This window comes from Branchiostoma lanceolatum, chromosome 9 (assembly GCF_035083965.1).
Source record: "Branchiostoma lanceolatum isolate klBraLanc5 chromosome 9, klBraLanc5.hap2, whole genome shotgun sequence".
In the NCBI taxonomy this organism is placed as follows: Eukaryota; Metazoa; Chordata; class Leptocardii; order Amphioxiformes; family Branchiostomatidae; genus Branchiostoma; species Branchiostoma lanceolatum.
In genome coordinates, this window is record NC_089730.1 from 8,380,346 (window position 1) to 8,398,499 (window position 18,154).

Below are 18,154 nucleotides of genomic sequence, written 5' to 3' on the forward strand. Positions count from 1 at the left end.
TCCAATGCTCTAACAGTTACGCCATGCCGACGCCACTTATGGTAGATAGTTATGGTAACATTTGTTTTCTTTCTTCCCCCTGCAGGCCAGATGAGAGATTTCTTGAGGCTATTTGTTGCTTTCCAATGGTGTACTACATGGTTGGATCTATCAATAAGTAAGTGTGCTGACAAAACTTCTTCAAATGTATAACAGTTTAGATATATATCACAGTAGCATAGTATATGCAGCACAGTACAAAGTCTTGTCTTGGCTTAGGAGGAGAGCTTGTAGTAAATTGATACTTATCTTTGTGTTCTGAAGGATCTCCCTGTAATGGATATTGTGTATGTTTTAGAAGTGCAGACATAATGAGTTGTAGATAAATTACAAGAAAATCATGACTATGTTAGATAGCTAAAGGTATAGCAAGCTGTATGTGCAATGATATCTATATTTCTTGTATTGCAGATCTTACAAGCGCAATACCTTATCCTGAGTGCAAACAGTACATTAGTATGTATTATTATGTATTGACATTGATCAAAAGAGACACTGGTCTCACATGGTCTGCATTGGTGTCCGCCATGAAGGACAAAAAGTACTGGAATAAATTTATCTTGTATACCTCACAAGAGTTCTGAATGTAAGATGATGATGAATATGCCATAAAATTTGCATACTGATACCTTTGTCCCACTTTCCCCCCAGTTTGGATGACTTGCTGCGGGCCGGCATCATCCACGCCAACAATGTTGTTGTTGTTGACAAGGAGAGCTCTAAAGCTGCAGCAGAGGACTACATGGCCGACTCAGGCACCATCGTCAATGTGCAAACAATGTTCAGGTGGACACTTATTCTTCTCTCTTAGGAAAATCTACAAATACACCAACTTGATAAAGATATTCATGGAATATTTTGTATAGACACGTAGGTCATGTGGAGAAGTTGCACGTTGTATGTGCAGCTGTTGACAAGTCTCTGTCTTATTCCTTTGTATTTGTCATTCTAAATATTACAGCAATGAATCTGCACGTTCCTGTCCTTAGTGCTGAAAGTGAGGTTGATGAACACAATGTGTCAACAAACACTGAAAATGCTATCTTTAGCTGAAATGGACTTTAAGAAAAACACATGGATCATAGTCTTCAACATAGCTTCCAGTTTAACTGCAATTAGGAAGCTATGAACATTAGCCCTTTCAGTGCCACAATAACATTGCTCAAATGACGGGTAAACTTGTATGTGTGTTGGAAGGGCCAACTCAAATGGCCATGGTACTTATTGACAAGCAACGGGCATTAGGCCACCAATCAGATTGGCCCATATAAATGTATTCCTCCCCTTTCCCAGGTTATTCCCCAGCACCAGCATCATAACAGAGTTGACACATCCGGCCAACATGAGGTTCATGCAGTTTCGCGCCAAGGACTGCCAAGCCCTCAATGTTGCCAAACTGGAAAAGGTAAACCTATCTGCAAGCTAGCTGTGTACACTTCACTTTTCGCATTCCTGATATAGTATTTATTAGTGTGTAATAGCATCTTTCTTTTAAAAGAATGTAAATATAGGCATAAGTAGCTAGCAGTTTTCTTATTACTTTTCCCAGGTGATTTTAGTATTTTGTTTTTAGTACACTGCAATTTAGCCTTAGGACTGCAGTGATGTACTTCGAAATGTGTGATCTTATGTACCTAATAAAGTAGTTCATCATCAAATTGTATAACAACTTATATTGAGAGTCATTTCGGAAGCCACAGTTTCTATACTGTTCTTACTACTAGTATCAACTGTATACATTTTTATTTGACTATGATACTGACAGCTGTCTCCATTTTTGTGTTCTTTTTGTTTGTCATTTTTCTTCCCAGAGACGAAAACGAAAGGTACATCTAAGGACACATTATATGCAGATTGTCCTATACAGCTCCCAGAATGTATGTGGACCAGCTTGCCAATGGTGTGGAGGCTAAAGCTGGCTACATTGATAGTTTTATCTTAATATCATACTTTTGATAACAGCATATATTTCTTTTTCATCAACACAGCACTACCAATTGGCAGGAGTTGAAATGAATACAACACTGAATATCCAATAATGCTTGACTGATCATCTCACTTTTATTTTCTTTTAGCTTCTCATAATCACCTTTCTTGTCTGACACTTATACAAATAAGAATTCCCTTTCTCTGCCTCTATACTATATATGAATGAAATCGAAAATGTCCATGAATGAGGAATCGTTTTATGTAAATGCTTTCCAAAAGCTGTTTTCTCGAAAGCCAACAAAATTTAAACTTAAAACTAATTAGGAAAACATTCAAAACAAAACAAGGCTGATTACATGTGTGAGTACATCACTTTTTTCCAACAAATATCATTGAGAGACATAGAAGGGGTAGATACGAAGCATGGCAGATGAATGTGACTGTTGTATCTTTTCTTTCCACAGAGCCACCTTATATTCAACAGTGTCAATACATGTACATAAGCCCGGCAAGCTTTGGCTGTTTCTCAACTATCCAATTGCTGTTGGCCAAGCCTTTCCCAGCTCTCACACTTCCTTCTTGATGAATATAGAATTTTTTTTGTGTTGTTGTTTAAATTCACAATGTTTTTTTTCACTTGCAGAAAGAGAAGGAAAAGGGCTCCAACCTTGCGTACATGTTCAGACTGCCATTTGCTGCAGGGAGGGTCTTCAGTGCTAGCATGTTGGACACACTGCTGTACCAGGTCTGTTTCTTAACCTTAAGCATGCTGAACCATCCATAAGACAGTACACTGTTGAGGTATAAAGGTGCAGGTGGGATGCTGAAGGTTAATATATTAAGTAGTTACATGTATCATACACTTTCCTTAGTCTGCCTGCTCATTTGCACAGTTTTAATTGTAATTGATACAAACCTTTGATAATCCTGCTTTGGACCCTTGACACGAAGAGAAGGATTGGTCGTCCAATCACAACACTGAAGAAACTCATAGGAACAGAAACTAGTTTAGAAGGGCATGTACTTCTCTCAGCAATGAACGACAAGCAGCTCTGGAGAATAAACGTTGCTTGCTGCACATTGTAATGAGGAGGGCTAACGATGAAAATGATGAAGAATCACATTTTGAATGTTGACTGCTGACTGGCTGCCGTTGTTGTTCCAGTCATTTGTGAAGGAGTACATGATCACGCTGGTGAGATTGCTGCTGGGACTTGGCCACACCCCTGGTTCTGGGCATCTTAGATCGGTGAGTCAAACAGTGCATCAGAAATAAAACATTAAGTCTTTGAACCGATGCACTTGCTGGATCAATTCTACTCCAGTCATCAACCATGATGAGGGTGAATGTATTCTCAGTCACGTTTGGAACACTGTCACTCTTCAAGAACCAGCAGAACCAGTTAGAATTGAAAAAGTTGACAGATGGTCACTGAAACGTAATGGCTAGGTAAAATGCATTGGCTGTGTACAAAAAATATGTTATCCAGTAATTTACCAGATAAAGTTATTGATGTCAAGCTTGAAAAGAATGAACAAAGAAAAACAGCTCTCGTATTGAAAGCTGCAGGAAACTGTTAAGTTTTAAAGTTACTTGTAGACTGATACAGCCATTAGTTGTTGATACGATGTCAACCACTTTAAAACCAAGAAACATGATACCATGATGATGATGTTTCTCTTGTCCCTGGCAGATGAGGGTTCAAGAGAACGACCTGTGGATTCGCACCTACGGTCGTCTGTACCAGAAGCAGTGCTCCTCCAGCTGTGAGATCCCCATCGGCATCTACCGCACAGAGAGGAAACCTCTCGTGGGAATGGAGGTACCAACCGTTTTTTCACTTTAAAAAAAATGATTGTAGGATGCCAACCTTGCACGCTGATTGAAATTCATATTTAATGGCTCATGAACTCTTGACTCCATTGTTTATTTATCATTCAGGTAAGAAGTTCTTCCAGTATTTGATGATAAAGAGTTCTGTCTCGGAATAGTTCTTGGAGGGAGCACATTTTCAACACCTCAATACCAATGCCACTTGCGGTCATGCATGCATAGCTGTTCGCTTGTTTGTTTGTTTATTTGTTCGGTCTTAAAATTTGGTCTGGGGATCCAGACAAGACACTGAGTCTAATCTGCTTTGACTGCAAAAGTTCACTGTTTCTTTTCGAGGAAGTTACACATAATAAACACAGGCAGCTGTTGGTGAGGGATTGGTCAATACCATTACACCTATTCACAGGAGCAAAATGCCTCATGCAACCGTACTATGACTGCAGCTGATGGGCAGTTTCACTAGTTTACTACTTTGCTGCAAAACAATATCAACATTACTTCATTACTGATGTCTTGGGCAATGTTGAAATCATCCAAAACTAAAATTCTTTCAGGCGACAGTAAGACCTTTTCAACGACGCAAGACACAACGAAAACGGAAGGTAAACGTGTGTACACCTTTGATCTGAATTCAGCATGGGATGAAGAATCCGGGGTGAAATCTTTGGTCTCCACTACAACATGTGTTGTAGCCTGGATGCCAGCCTTGTCTGCAGCTTTTAAGGGGTCCCCAGAAAGTGCGAAATGGAATGAAATGGAGCGAAATGGAATGAAATTTCGTCCATTTCGTTCCATTTCGCACTTTCTGGGGACCTCTTTTAAGTTTTTTTCCCAAGTTAGCTTTATCTGCCCTTGTTATCTTTATACAGTCTGCATCCAGGCTTCATGGGCTATAGAGTGGCATTTGATCTAACACCTGAATACTTGAATAGAGTTTTTTTCTTTTTTCCTTTTTGTAGGATTTCTTTGACGAGGAGACCAGATCACAGAATTCCGAACGAGAGCAGTTGAGAGAGTTAGTGAAAAGCAGAGTCAAGGACTTAGGTCTACCAGAGGAGCATTATGGTGGGCTCAAGATACAAAATCATCTTTCAAATTGCTTGAAGACTTAACAAAGAAGGAAACACAAAGGGGTTTACATTCAAAACAGTGCTTCTCTTTCTATCACGGAAGCTCATCTGTGTTGGTAGTAATCATAATACAATGCTAAACTTTCTTCCAACACTAAGGTATTTATTACAGTAACATGACAGTGGTCATTGAAAATCTGATCCGTGAATGCCTTAGTGTTTGAAGAAAGTTTAGCATTGTATTAAGTGCTTATCTTTGATGAGGTTGATTGTATGTTGTAGATGTATTTTATTTGTTGATGCTTACAAAACATGATGAACTGAAAAACAGATGTTATCATAAACAAATATGTCTTTGTGTCAACTGCTTATTATTAAACTAATCCCATGATGGCTTCTTAGATAACCATTTTTGTTTCATTCTGCAATTATAATTACTGCACAAGTATTTAGAATAATGTTATGAATCTCATTTTGATCAACTAACCACACTAATAAGAGCTATGTATCTTTTTTCCAACTTAGGTAATCACTTAGATGGTGAGTTTGGATCATAGGTTTGCATTTAGCGCATGCTACTGTCTGTCTTTTGTTGGGCAACGCACACACAAGTCATTAATAACACACTCTTAATTTTGATTTTCTTAAGCTATCTTTCAGCCCTGCTCTCTCTTTTCTCACAGGGTTCTGTAAGATTTATTTCAAAACTGTTCCATTCAATATCTTCCATAAAGGATTCTACTCATAATCATGATAACTTCATAATTCATGCAAACAACGCTACAAGTCATTCTTCAACAAACTATGTTGTACATCACAGATAAGAGAAGACTTTATACAATGATTCAAGAACCTGAAATTTGTCCCATTTTTCAATAAATGCAAAATCTGAACACACAGTCTGTAGTCTGGTTAGATATACATGTATATCCGAAAATAAAAACTCAGTCAGTTTGCTAAAAAATTCACTACAAAATCCTAACAAAACAAAGCGTTTTGCATCTTGTTGCTTGTCCATAATCATGAAGAAGCAAAATTTACAACTACAAATAACTTTCCCAAAAATTGATGGTGATGATCAGTAAATATGAATAATCATACAGTCATTGAGTCAGCAAAATCGACAAATTATTCAAAGACGCAGTTTTGAAATCACTTTCCTCACATATGAAAATCATGTAGAGGCAAAAGAATTGTCAGACTACTACCAGTATTCAACAGACATACAGATACTCATGATCTGTATTCGTACTATGGCTGTAACTGACATGTTAACTAATTTTACTCTTCTGTTCCTTCGCTATTGTTTCCAGACGACCTGCATAATAGAAGAAGCAGTCTATCATACGTTCTCATCAACCCACCTGATGACACAAGGCTAGAGCTCGATGATGTCATGTAAGTCTAATGACTCCCCTGTCTGCAATGTATTTTAAATGTATAATTAAAGTGTATAATTACATGGTGTTGTGGAAATGCCACCCAGTGATGAGAACCATGTCGCAATTTTGGGGTGAAACAAGTTTATTGGATGTGTTAAAAACTCACTGACGTGTTTACACATAAGAAAAGCGAAGAACATCCAAACCATTAATGACTCTCCATTTATTTATATATAGACATCATACCTCCATCTTCAGTTGTAAATCGTATCTTTTATCTGGAAGATGGTAGCATCATGCAGGATGTATATCTTACCTTATTTCTATGTACATGTACCTAGAATATTGTTATAGCTCGTTAAACTGTCCATGTCAAAATTCCATTGTAATGTCTTAAATGTCAGCAGGGCTAGCCGTTTGTAATTATAGCAATAGGCTTATAGTTGGGCAGCCCTGGCTGGGTGTGCTAAACAGCCAAACCGTTGACAAATGAATAAATAAATAGATAAAGATCTTACCTTGTGTAATGTTTGTGTAGTTATCTCTTGCGGCCGGACACCTCTGTCCCCTGTGCCTCCACGCCGACTGACCCGGACGAGATCTCCATACAGGAGGATGGCAGCATCAGGCCGACTCACCGCACCAGATCTCCGGAGAACCGTAAGGCACAGGTAAATATGCAATAACAACAAGGTACAGGTAAATATGCAATAATAACAAGGCACAGGTAAATATGCAATAACAACAATGTACGGGTAAATATGCAAAAATAACAAGGCACAGGTGAATATGCAATAACAACAACAAGGCACAGGTAAATATGCAATAACAACAAGGCACAGGTAAATATGCAATAACAACAAGGCACAGGTAAATATGCAATAATGACAACAAGGCACAGGTAAATATGCAATAACAACAAGGCACAGGTAAATATGCAATAACAACAAGGCACAGGTAAATATGCAATAATGACAACAAGGCACAGGTAAATATGCAATAACAACAAGGCACAGGTAAATATGCAATAATGACAACAAGGCACAGGTAAATATGCAATAACAACAAGGTACAGGTAAATATGCAATAACAACAAGGTACGGGTAAATATGCAATAATAACAAGGCACAGGTAAATATGCAATAATAACAAGGCACAGGTAAATATGCAATAACAACAATGTACGGGTAAATATGCAAAAATAACAAGGCACAGGTGAATATGCAATAACAACAACAAGGCACAGGTAAATATGCAATAACAACAAGGCACAGGTAAATATGCAATAACAACAAGGCACAGGTAAATATGCAATAATGACAACAAGGCACAGGTAAATATGCAATAACAACAAGGCACAGGTAAATATGCAATAACAACAAGGCACAGGTAAATATGCAATAATGACAACAAGGCACAGGTAAATATGCAATAACAACAAGGCACAGGTAAATATGCAATAATGACAACAAGGCACAGGTAAATATGCAATAACAACAAGGTACAGGTAAATATGCAATAACAACAAGGTACGGGTAAATATGCAAAAATAACAAGGCACAGGTGAATATGCAATAACAACAACAAGGCACAGGTAAATATGCAATAACAACAAGGCACAGGTAAATATGCAATAATGACAACAAGGCACAGGTAAATATGCAATGATAACAGCAACAAGGCACAGGTAAATATGCAATAACAACAAGGCACAGGTGAATATGCAAAAACAACAACAAGGCACAGGTAAATATGCAAAACAACAAGGCACAGGTAAATATGCAAAAACAACAACAAGGCACAGGTAAATATGCAATAACAACAAGGCACAGGTAAATATGCAAAAACAACAACAAGGCACAGGTAAATATGCAATAACAACAAGGCACAGGTAAATATGCAATAACAACAAGGCACAGGTAAATATGCAATAACAACAAGGCACAGGTAAATATGCAATAACAACAAGGTACGGGTAAATATGCAAAAATAACAAGGCACAGGTGAATATGCAAAACAACAACAAGGCACAGGTAAATATGCAATAACAACAAGGCACAGGTAAATATGCAATAATAACAACAGCAAGGCACAGGTAAATATGCAAAACAACAACAAGGCACAGGTAAATATGCAAAACAACAAGGCACAGGTAAATATGCAATAATGACAACAAGGCACAGGTAAATATGCAATGATAACAGCAGCAAGGCACAGGTAAATATGCAAAACAACAAGGCACAGGTAAATATGCAATAATGACAACAAGGCACAGGTAAATATGCAATGATAACAGCAGCAAGGCACAGGTAAATATGCAAAACAACAACAAGGCACAGGTAAATATGCAAAACAACAAGGCACAGGTAAATATGCAAAAACAACAACAAGGCACAGGTAAATATGCAAAACAACAAGGCACAGGTAAATATGCAATAAGAACAGCAAGGCACAGGTAAATATGCAATAACAACAAGGCACAGGTAAATATGCAATAATAACAACAGCAAGGCACAGGTAAATATGCAAAACAACAACAAGGCACAGGTAAATATGCAAAAACAAAAACAAGGCACAGGTAAATATGCAATTATGACAACAAGGCACAGGTAGATATGCAATAATAACAACAAGGCACAGGTAAATATGCAATAATAACAACAAGGCACAGGTAAATATACAAAAAGAACAAGGCACAGGTAAATATACAAAAATAACAAGGCACAGGTAAATATGTAGAAATATCAAAGCACAAGTAAATATGCAATAATAACAGCAAGGCAGAGGTAAACATGCAATAATAACAACAAGGCACAAATAATATGCACAATAAGTGCATGCAGGGCACTGAAGACACACAATATGATAACCAAAAAGCACACTGTCAGGTTAACAGTAACACATACACAGGATTGTTAACTATCACAGGGGACAAATTTTCCTTAAAGGGGCATATAGTGACATGAATATAAAACAAATTTCTTTGTTTTTGATTATTTTTCTGCATCATTAGTTGAATCTACCTTATTACACTGCACAGCAGTTTTCATCACGTACGGATGCGACTTTGAAGTGTCGTGCGAACGTCTTGAAAAAAATATATATATACGCAATCCCCACCGCCGCTTGAATTGGCCGCCATCTTGTCCAACATTCCGACGAACCACCGAACAGGCGATCAAACTCCCGACGTTCTGAAGTTTGGTCACTTGTGGTGATTTTCCTGTGACGCTCAAACTCCGACCATAACGGTCGATTCGGATTTTTCGTAGCGTTCTACGCGTTCAAAAATGGTTTATTTTCAATTAAAGGTTCGACTTTCAACAAAAAAATAGCTACTGACAATATCATCAGATTAGTTACTTTTTTTTAATGGTATCTAAAATTGTAGTGAAAGAAAAATACTTTTATTAACACTTAACCATTACTAACTGAACTAGGGGTAATGATTCAAAAGCAAGGATAGATGGATGCACAAGACATACACGTTTTATGCAGGGATGTCCACATTGTATTGGTGCATACCAAAAAATGTCTTCATGTTGCATGTAACTGCATGCCTGTGTTCCACAGAGTAACACAGAGGAAACATCGGTCAAGATAGAAGAAGAGACACAAGTATGAAGAGCTGACCACAGCTAGACAATGATTGACATGTCTCTGAACTTCCCCATGAAGGACGAACAATCGAGCACACAACAGGGGCATGATGCCTTGTGGACACTAGTGTTGCCTTGTTACTACCCAGAAGACTTTGATGGACATAGTTGAAGCCAAGGATTCAAATTAAGCATGGTTTGCTACACCTGCACTGGACTACACTTCTATATATGTGACTGAATGATACAAATGAATTGATCAGTGATGAGAAAGCTTTGATGACATCTAGCTTTCAACACCAGTATTGCACTTGCTACATGCATGGTTGTCATCAGCAGGTCTTTGATATGTATCTTTTGGAGGGTTTGGAGGGTCTAAAGAAACTGTTGCATTTTGTACTCTTTATTATATAGTCTTGATATAACTTGGCTGGGCATGTTTTAATCAATATGTATAAAGTAACTTCACACTTATGATAACGCTCTCTAAAAAAAGATGAAGCTGTCCTGGTAGTATTGGTTGTCATATGATGATGGGAATGGATGATAGACATGTTTTATTGTTTTACTTTGTTTAGCAATGTACATTTGATTAGTTAAGACCTTTGGCATGAGTCTATGTGCACTTAGTTTAATGTGCCTAAAACATGCACCATTGAGAATGCACTGCCTTCCTGCAAGTGCATTGAAACTTATCTACATTTTTCTTTGATGATGTACATTAATCTAGTTACTAGATTAATGTACATCATCAAAGAAAAATGTAGATAGTATTCAGTACTCAAGACATTCATATTCAGAATGTATTTCTTTGATCTTAGAAGGTGGTTTGTGGTATCTGTGGTTCCCAGTAAGCTAGTATTAGTATATAATCAGAAATTGAATACTTGAAACTTTACTGAATGTAAGTTACCTTTTGACAGCCATGAACTGAAAAAGAGCAGGACTCTTTGCTGTTTATAATTGATTATTGATAGGTATATCCATATATTATGTATATATTTGAGGGGGAATCTGAATTATGCATTCAGCGGTAAAGGGACTTGCAAGTGCTGATATGTGCAGGCTACTTTTGGACAACAGATTGGGGAAATGTTGCAATAGTGGCAGAAGCATGAACAGAAGTTCGGACAAATTTCACTGTGGGGATTTATTGAGTACCATTGTATCTTCTATTCGTGTAAATGATATATCAATGTGTGACTTGTACATACTTCGAAATGACTGTTCCGTTTTGTTGCACACAGAAAAATGCCTGTAAGACTTTTGATTGATAGCTTGGTCTATTTCACATATCAAAAGACAATGTTAACATTTTTAATGCACACATGACTTTGTGTGTTTGTCTACCAACCACATCTTTGGAAAAACTTCTTGTAAAATGATTATGCCTAAGAGAAGTGAAGACGTGATCAAAGAAAAACAATGGGAGAACACTTAAGATATATATCAACTAATTGTCTGGTGAAATACTTCTTATTTGTGAACTTGACAAAGATATGCCTCGACGGCACAAAAAATATAGAGCTTGAAGTTCGACAGAATTTTCAGATGCTCCTTTAAGTTTACTGTGAGTTCCTTTCAAAACAAGCTGCTAGGGGGCCCAAACCTACACCACTTCTTTATTACATCACAAGCTATCTGCCACCAAAAAATTAAGACCATAGCACGTCCAGGTCAAAAGATACAAAAATTGAAGTTCTGCTGCAGTACCAAGGTCACATACCAGGGGGCCAAAATCAATATCATTGTAATCCATCCAGAGGTTCTTGAGTTATGCTGACTACAATAGTCCGGAAACACACACATAGACAGACAGACACACACACAGACAGACAGACACACCAAAAACAATATCTCCATTTTTCATGGAGATAACAATGACTTCCTTTGTCTTGCAGCCTGTTATGGACCCAGACCTTGGAGACTTTCACCTCATATCTTTTGTTTAGACAGTTTGGAAAAGACACCTTGCCTGTAAAGATAGGAAGGACTGACTGACTTTAAGTCACCAAGTTAAGAAGGAAACGCACAATCTAGTGTTTGGAAGGCCATTGTTCAAGTGTATCTTAAAGAAAGTGTAACTTACAAAACTCTTCACTCTTAAAAATGTAACCCTTCAGAAATTTTTTTCAAATTCGAAAAATGTTTACCTCATTATCAGTGCTATAGGATTTTACACCACCAAAACAAAATGTGTCACTCTGTGCAATAAAAACAATTGTTGTTGCTTAATTTTGTACCCAACAACTTTGCTTCGAACTTTAGCCCTGTTTTCTGTGATTGTAACCATTTGCGTTTTTGTCTTCCACCTGTGCTTTTCAATGTTTGTAGCTTTTATAACTGGTGGATTTTCTCTCTTGAAGGTAAGCTCTGTTACAGTGTAATAGATATTTTGTTACTTGTGGTATTTGTCTACGGAGTATCTTGACAAAAACGACTCCAGTGGTGTACTTGATTGATGTTTTGCACTACCTTATATGACGTATGATTGTTGTCAGGAATTATGTTGAATTTGTAACAGGCATGCAAACTACAATACCCATCAAAGATTTTATGGATGTTTTGTGCTCGTGTTTTCTGCAAACACAGAAACAAAATTTCAGATATTTTTCACATTTCGATGACAAGATCTAACATGTAAAGGAAACAGACATTATCTTTGTGGTCCAGTGTTCCTAAGACATCAGAGGAAGGGAAGCACTGTGTACACTTCAAAGTCTGTAAACTGCTTTGAAGTAAATGTCTGGACTTTCCCTTTCTTTTGTACAGAAATACTGATATTGTATTGATATTCAGAACCATTTGGCATGTATCAAATTTTATTGTCAACTTAAAGGACACACTTAATAAGTACAACGCATCAAAAGATGTAACTGTTTTGAAGCCTATCTTCAAGAAGGGATATTAAAAATGTCTTCAAGTTGTCAATCCCTGTTTTAAACTACACAAATGTTGTAAGCATGGAAAGACAACCATGTGACGTTACTTGAAAAGAAACCATGACGGGAAACATGTATTTTAAAAAAATCATCGTTATTGTGCGAATGCTTTGTTACACTGACATAAAATCCTACTACTGTCAAAATGAATATGTATTCTGCATGTCGGTTTGAATATATTTTCTTCTGCAAATAAAGCATTATATGGCGTTGTGGAAATCCCGCCCAGTGTTCAGAATTGTGTCGTGATTTAATGTGTGGGTGATCTCTAGAATTTCCTAATACGTGTAGATGTTTTATCGGAAAATGCATTTCATATGTGATATAATAACATATATTGTAATAGATGATGTACTTGTTTATCAGATTAGTTCAGTGGTTATTGAATCTGTAATTATTATGCTACACGGATGTTTAATAAACAAGGCTTCATATTGGACCACAAACATCGTTAGAGAGCTTACAGAGACCTAGTCCCAGTCTTCGGCGATGACATTTCTTGGTTATGCTGTTCCTATGGAGTGACAGCTATCAAGTGTGTCAAGACGTACTCTAAACCTGACAACGTAACAAGGGCATGGTTGTTCTTTGGCTGTAAAGTCGGAAGCCTTCTTTAGTTAAATCAGTGTGGAAACAATAAGTATCCTATTACGGTAGAATTGTAAACAACAGTAAATGCGATAATTTCTCTATTTTTTCAACCGTCTAGTTTTTGTTTTCCCAAGCAGTGCTTTAATACACTACTTACGTTCTTAAAAGGAAACGACCTGACAAGCCAACCACATCAAGCTTAAGCCAAGTCATCTTGTCAGACTTACTGTACGTTTAGCACATTTGGTAGCTGACACTCTCTTAGAACAACGTTAACATACCCAAGTGTTACCCAGTCATGGTCTGGAGTAGCCCTATAAGGCCCCTTACTATGAATATTTTGTCCGTGGTCAATATTGTGCCCTGTTTATTAAATATCAGCGCAACATCAGCAAAATTGATAAACTGCAATATTTTCTATGGCACCAGTATATCATAGAGTAATATAAATTGCGTATTGAATACATTTTCCCGAAAAAAAGGCTTCATGTACCTGCTTTAGCTATCAGCTTTATCTAGATGAATAGATTATGATAATCACAACCATGGCATTTTCAGCGGCATCTTGAAGTAATCCAAACACCTTATAGCACTTTTAATGTAAATTGGATCTATCGACTGAACTCCGATCTATTTGTTCAATATCTTCTTGTTGCATAAATTACGCGTACGATAGACACCTGGATCTGGCAGTCCATTAGAAATTATTGATTTACTGGTAATAAAGACTTGACCACTTCTATTGGTGAAATGCGAGAGAGACATATAGTTTATTACCTAATATGCCATTGTATTTTCGGGGAAATGTCTAAAATATCGCAATACCTGGTTTAACATGGTCGCAATTTCAAGTTCAAGGTCAAATAAGCCTCAAAACTTCAAACCCCTTTGCGAGTCTTTCGCGATTTCCCCATTCCCGAAAAGACCGAAATTTGGCAATTTGAGGGTCTCCTTTGTCAATTTTCTTAATACGACCGGGAGCGGTACTGCAGCTAAGGCTCCAATAGGGTATATACTCCCGTCTCATGAAATGCGAAAATATCCAAGGTATTATGCTTAAAGCCAGTGAGCACACGACCAAACAGGTCTGGAAGTATTCACACACATTTAGAATGACATGCAAGACTGTTCAAAACACGCGCTGGCATAGAAAGGAACGATTCCTAATTACGTGGGTGGAGCTCGTGTCATATCCGCCGAAGCGCCGCCTATATTCATGCCCACATCAAGTCTAGTCCGTAATGAGTAACTTTAGAGTATGTGTGGACATCATTCGCTTCCCTGAGGAACTTTGGCCGTTAAATCAACTATTCATCTACTCATATGGGGTTAGGGACTGTCAGAGAAGCCCGGCCGTCTCTCAGAAAATATTACGATCTTTCATCTCAACATCTGCTTGGAGACCTTATCCTACAGGCCTAATTTTTTTATAACAACTTAGGATGTTTCTCAACTAGGGGTGGGTACCGGTACAAACAATTCAGGTCCGGTCCAGGTCCAGGTCCAGAGGGTCAGGTCCAGGTCCGGACCTGTACCTGTACCTGATTATAGTAGTGTCGCAGTACATCCTATTTTGGAGCGGGAGACACACGCAAAAATCTCCAAACGTCATGTCTGGAACGATATAATTTCTTAGGTTTGCACTTTGTCTCAAAATTATAATTATACTCTTCTCGCCGTCTGTTTACTAATCCTTTAAGTGTTTCTAGATATGATTCACAGCTAACGTCTTCGAAAAGGAAGTTAAATCTGCTGTTTTGTATTTTCTTAGACCAGTTATGTGGCCGCCTGGTACTATGAATTTTCTAATCGGTCCATAGGCCGGTCCACTGATTTTTTACGGTCCGGTTTTTTTTGGACCGGTCCATTAAATAATACCGGTTTTGTACCGGTACACGGTACCGGTACCCACCCCTATTCTCAACTGTTCATCAGATTACACGTACCACGGTATAACATACATTTTTCCGACAATACAGTTATATGTACATGCATCAGCTATCGTAATCAAAACACTTAACAGCATTTTGAAAGGAAATTGGATTTATCGATCGATAAATAGACAAAAACACCGCTGCATTTGTTCAAATTCTTTTTATTCCCTAAATTGCTATATATGTAACCATTTGTAACTATGGCTGGCTTCATGTAACTCTCAGTAGTATTGATAATACAACTTGATTATACTTTAGATGTACTTAAGATCGTGGCGGTCTACGGCTGTGCGATCGAGCTAGACGTCGAATCGGGACCAATATGTATGCACATGATACTTAAGATCATAATCATCAATCATAGCATGGCCAATCAATTGTCTGCCTTTTGGTTTATTCTTGAATAATAAATTGATTATCGAGGGTTCAACACACAGAGGCGCCTCGGCTGGTATCAACACTACGTATACGTTCAATGTAAGTCAAGAGCTTCAGAACGACAGGCAACATCGGTGTGTAGTAAGATAGGAAGCCATAAAAGCTAGATGTTGCCACCAAAGTTACCTTTATTGCATAGTTTTCCTATTTCTTTCCGCTCAACAGTAAAAAATATATGGGCTGCAATCCGGGCAATCGACGCTCTTTCTCTTTGGGTGTCAAGAGCACCACTATGCGGATTACGCAAGAATGGCACATGAGTATCGTTGGCAATACGATTTTACATTAGATATTTTTAAGAGCGACTTTTAGCGTGTATCTATGCAGCTGTCTGCTGGGGTAAGCCGGCAGAGGGCGTCAGGATGTTAAAACTATAACTTTTTTTGTTTTGTTTACTATCATTGTTCCGATTGTAACCTCAAATTCAGCATATTGATTTGTCGTGCTTCTCTAGGGTACCCTACTATAGTTTTATTCTCGTCTGTTTCCGTCACTTTGTGGTCTTTAACTATAGAAATCGCCATAGGCGAAAAAACCGTGTTCTGCTGCCTTGACAGGTCTAGCTGCAGTTCTAATTCATGCCGCTATGTAACAGTGGCGTCCTTGAACCGCAGCGAGTTGCTTGAATCTTTCGCTAATTAGCTTTGTAAGCGGCAAGTAAGCACCTTAACAGGCTAGATGAGGAGTTTGAAAGTGGGCTTATATGGATATGAACGTTAACATGTGTTCACTATTGAAATTGATACTAGTGTGTAACATCAGCATTTTAGCGGCATAAGTTGGCCGAACTATTATCATAAACTATTGCTATGGCACTAAAACACCAACGCATAACATACAAAATACACTTTCCTTATCAAAAAACAACATACATTAACTAACTGCCATATCTAGATGATTCACTAGTGCATTCACACCATACGGTGAAAAATGTGGTAGATTTCTTGACAATCAGACAAAAACTGTTCCATTTGTTCAACGTGCTATTGTTACATTAATTACGATTGAAATTATGATGAATAGTCCCTCAGAAAGTGATAACTTACAGGAAATTACCATTGGTAAGATATAAAGAAAGCATATCATCCATAACCCAATATCCCATTGTTTTTTATATGCAAAACCCCTTTGCGAGTCTTTTGTGATTTCCGAAAAGGTCGAAATTTAGCAATTTGACAGTCTCCTTTGTCACTTTTCTGTATACGGCCGGGAGCGGTACTGCAGATAATGCTCCAATAGGGTATATACTCCCGTCTTATAAGATACAAAAATATCTAAGGCATTGCGCTTAGACTATTTAAAAAAACTCGACCAAACAGGTTTGAAAGTCTTCAAATACATGTAGGGTGACATGTAAGACTTTTGAAATCACGCGTCTCCATACACGACCAATTTTTAGATACGGGGGATGGAGCTCAAATCACGCCTATCGAAGCGCCTCCTATATTTATACATATTTCAAGTTAAGTCCATAATTAGTGGGTTAAGGGAGTATATGAACTGTATCCAGTTTCCCTAAATCGACTCAAATTCACCCGCTGTTATGAGTAAAATGACAGAGAACTTGCCATTAGACCACAGAATGATATCACAGACAATAGCCTTAAACTATACGTTAGTTGTACAGACAGGCTGGCTTAAAGGATGCACATGTTTGCAGCAGTCTAGAATGGTAGACCAAACATGTTTTGACGTTTTTTTTTTATTTTATCAAATCATGTTTGACGTATTTTTTCATATAAACAGGTAATTTCAGGCAACAAGAACCATATGCAATTTTCAGTTGGATAGAACCTAATAATTTATGGTTTACAGGTACAGGTACGTCCTTCTCATATCATTTTAGGGTCTAGTGTTCAGATATTTATCATATAAATAGCGGATGAACAGTTGTAGAAAAAAGGATATCATCTCCAAGCAGATGTTGGGATGAAAGATGTTCCTTTACACATGTTTTGTTGTTTGGCTATTGACTTTGTTCGACTCTATTGGTAGTAATGGGCTCCATATTTAACGTTGAAAAAGTGTCATTGAAAATTCCAATCCGAAAAAAATATGCCGCAATAGTCGGGTCTGTTGGTTTAGCGGACAAACGCCATACCATTCCATACCGGGGAGAAATCTGACTTATTCTGGGCGTTAGTATTTTCTAACGTAGGCACTACCTTGGTTATGTAAGCAACTATAACCTACAAAAATGGTTGCAAAAGTACTAAAATAGCACCGCTACAGAACGATATAATTTTCAGGTACAAAGTTTTCACTTTGTAAACGCACTAAGTATGCAAGTCAATTAATGTGGTTGGATTATATAGCTGTGGCATCTTGGTTTAATATTTAATCTATTCCCTATAAAACAAGTCACACCACAGTCCAGGAAATACAACACAGTCCTC

At 37.7% G+C, this 18,154-nt stretch overlaps 1 protein-coding gene across 1 annotated transcript in view; it reads left to right on the forward strand.

Annotated features, from left to right (window-relative positions):
• The window catches only part of LOC136442583 (potassium channel subfamily T member 2-like), a 118,626-nt gene extending 105,593 nt beyond the window's left edge, over positions 1-13,033 (forward strand). The window contains exons 22-33 of the mRNA XM_066439520.1: positions 86-157; positions 691-825; positions 1,333-1,444; positions 2,612-2,713; positions 3,134-3,217; positions 3,663-3,791; positions 4,357-4,404; positions 4,762-4,867; positions 5,398-5,412; positions 6,186-6,270; positions 6,793-6,925; positions 9,828-13,033. Of these exons, the coding sequence (XP_066295617.1) occupies positions 86-157; positions 691-825; positions 1,333-1,444; positions 2,612-2,713; positions 3,134-3,217; positions 3,663-3,791; positions 4,357-4,404; positions 4,762-4,867; positions 5,398-5,412; positions 6,186-6,270; positions 6,793-6,925; positions 9,828-9,878 (1,072 nt within the window). The 3' untranslated portion in view covers positions 9,879-13,033. The remainder of the gene's footprint in view (positions 1-85; positions 158-690; positions 826-1,332; positions 1,445-2,611; positions 2,714-3,133; positions 3,218-3,662; positions 3,792-4,356; positions 4,405-4,761; positions 4,868-5,397; positions 5,413-6,185; positions 6,271-6,792; positions 6,926-9,827) is intronic.
• Positions 13,034-18,154: the final 5,121 nt, after the last annotated feature.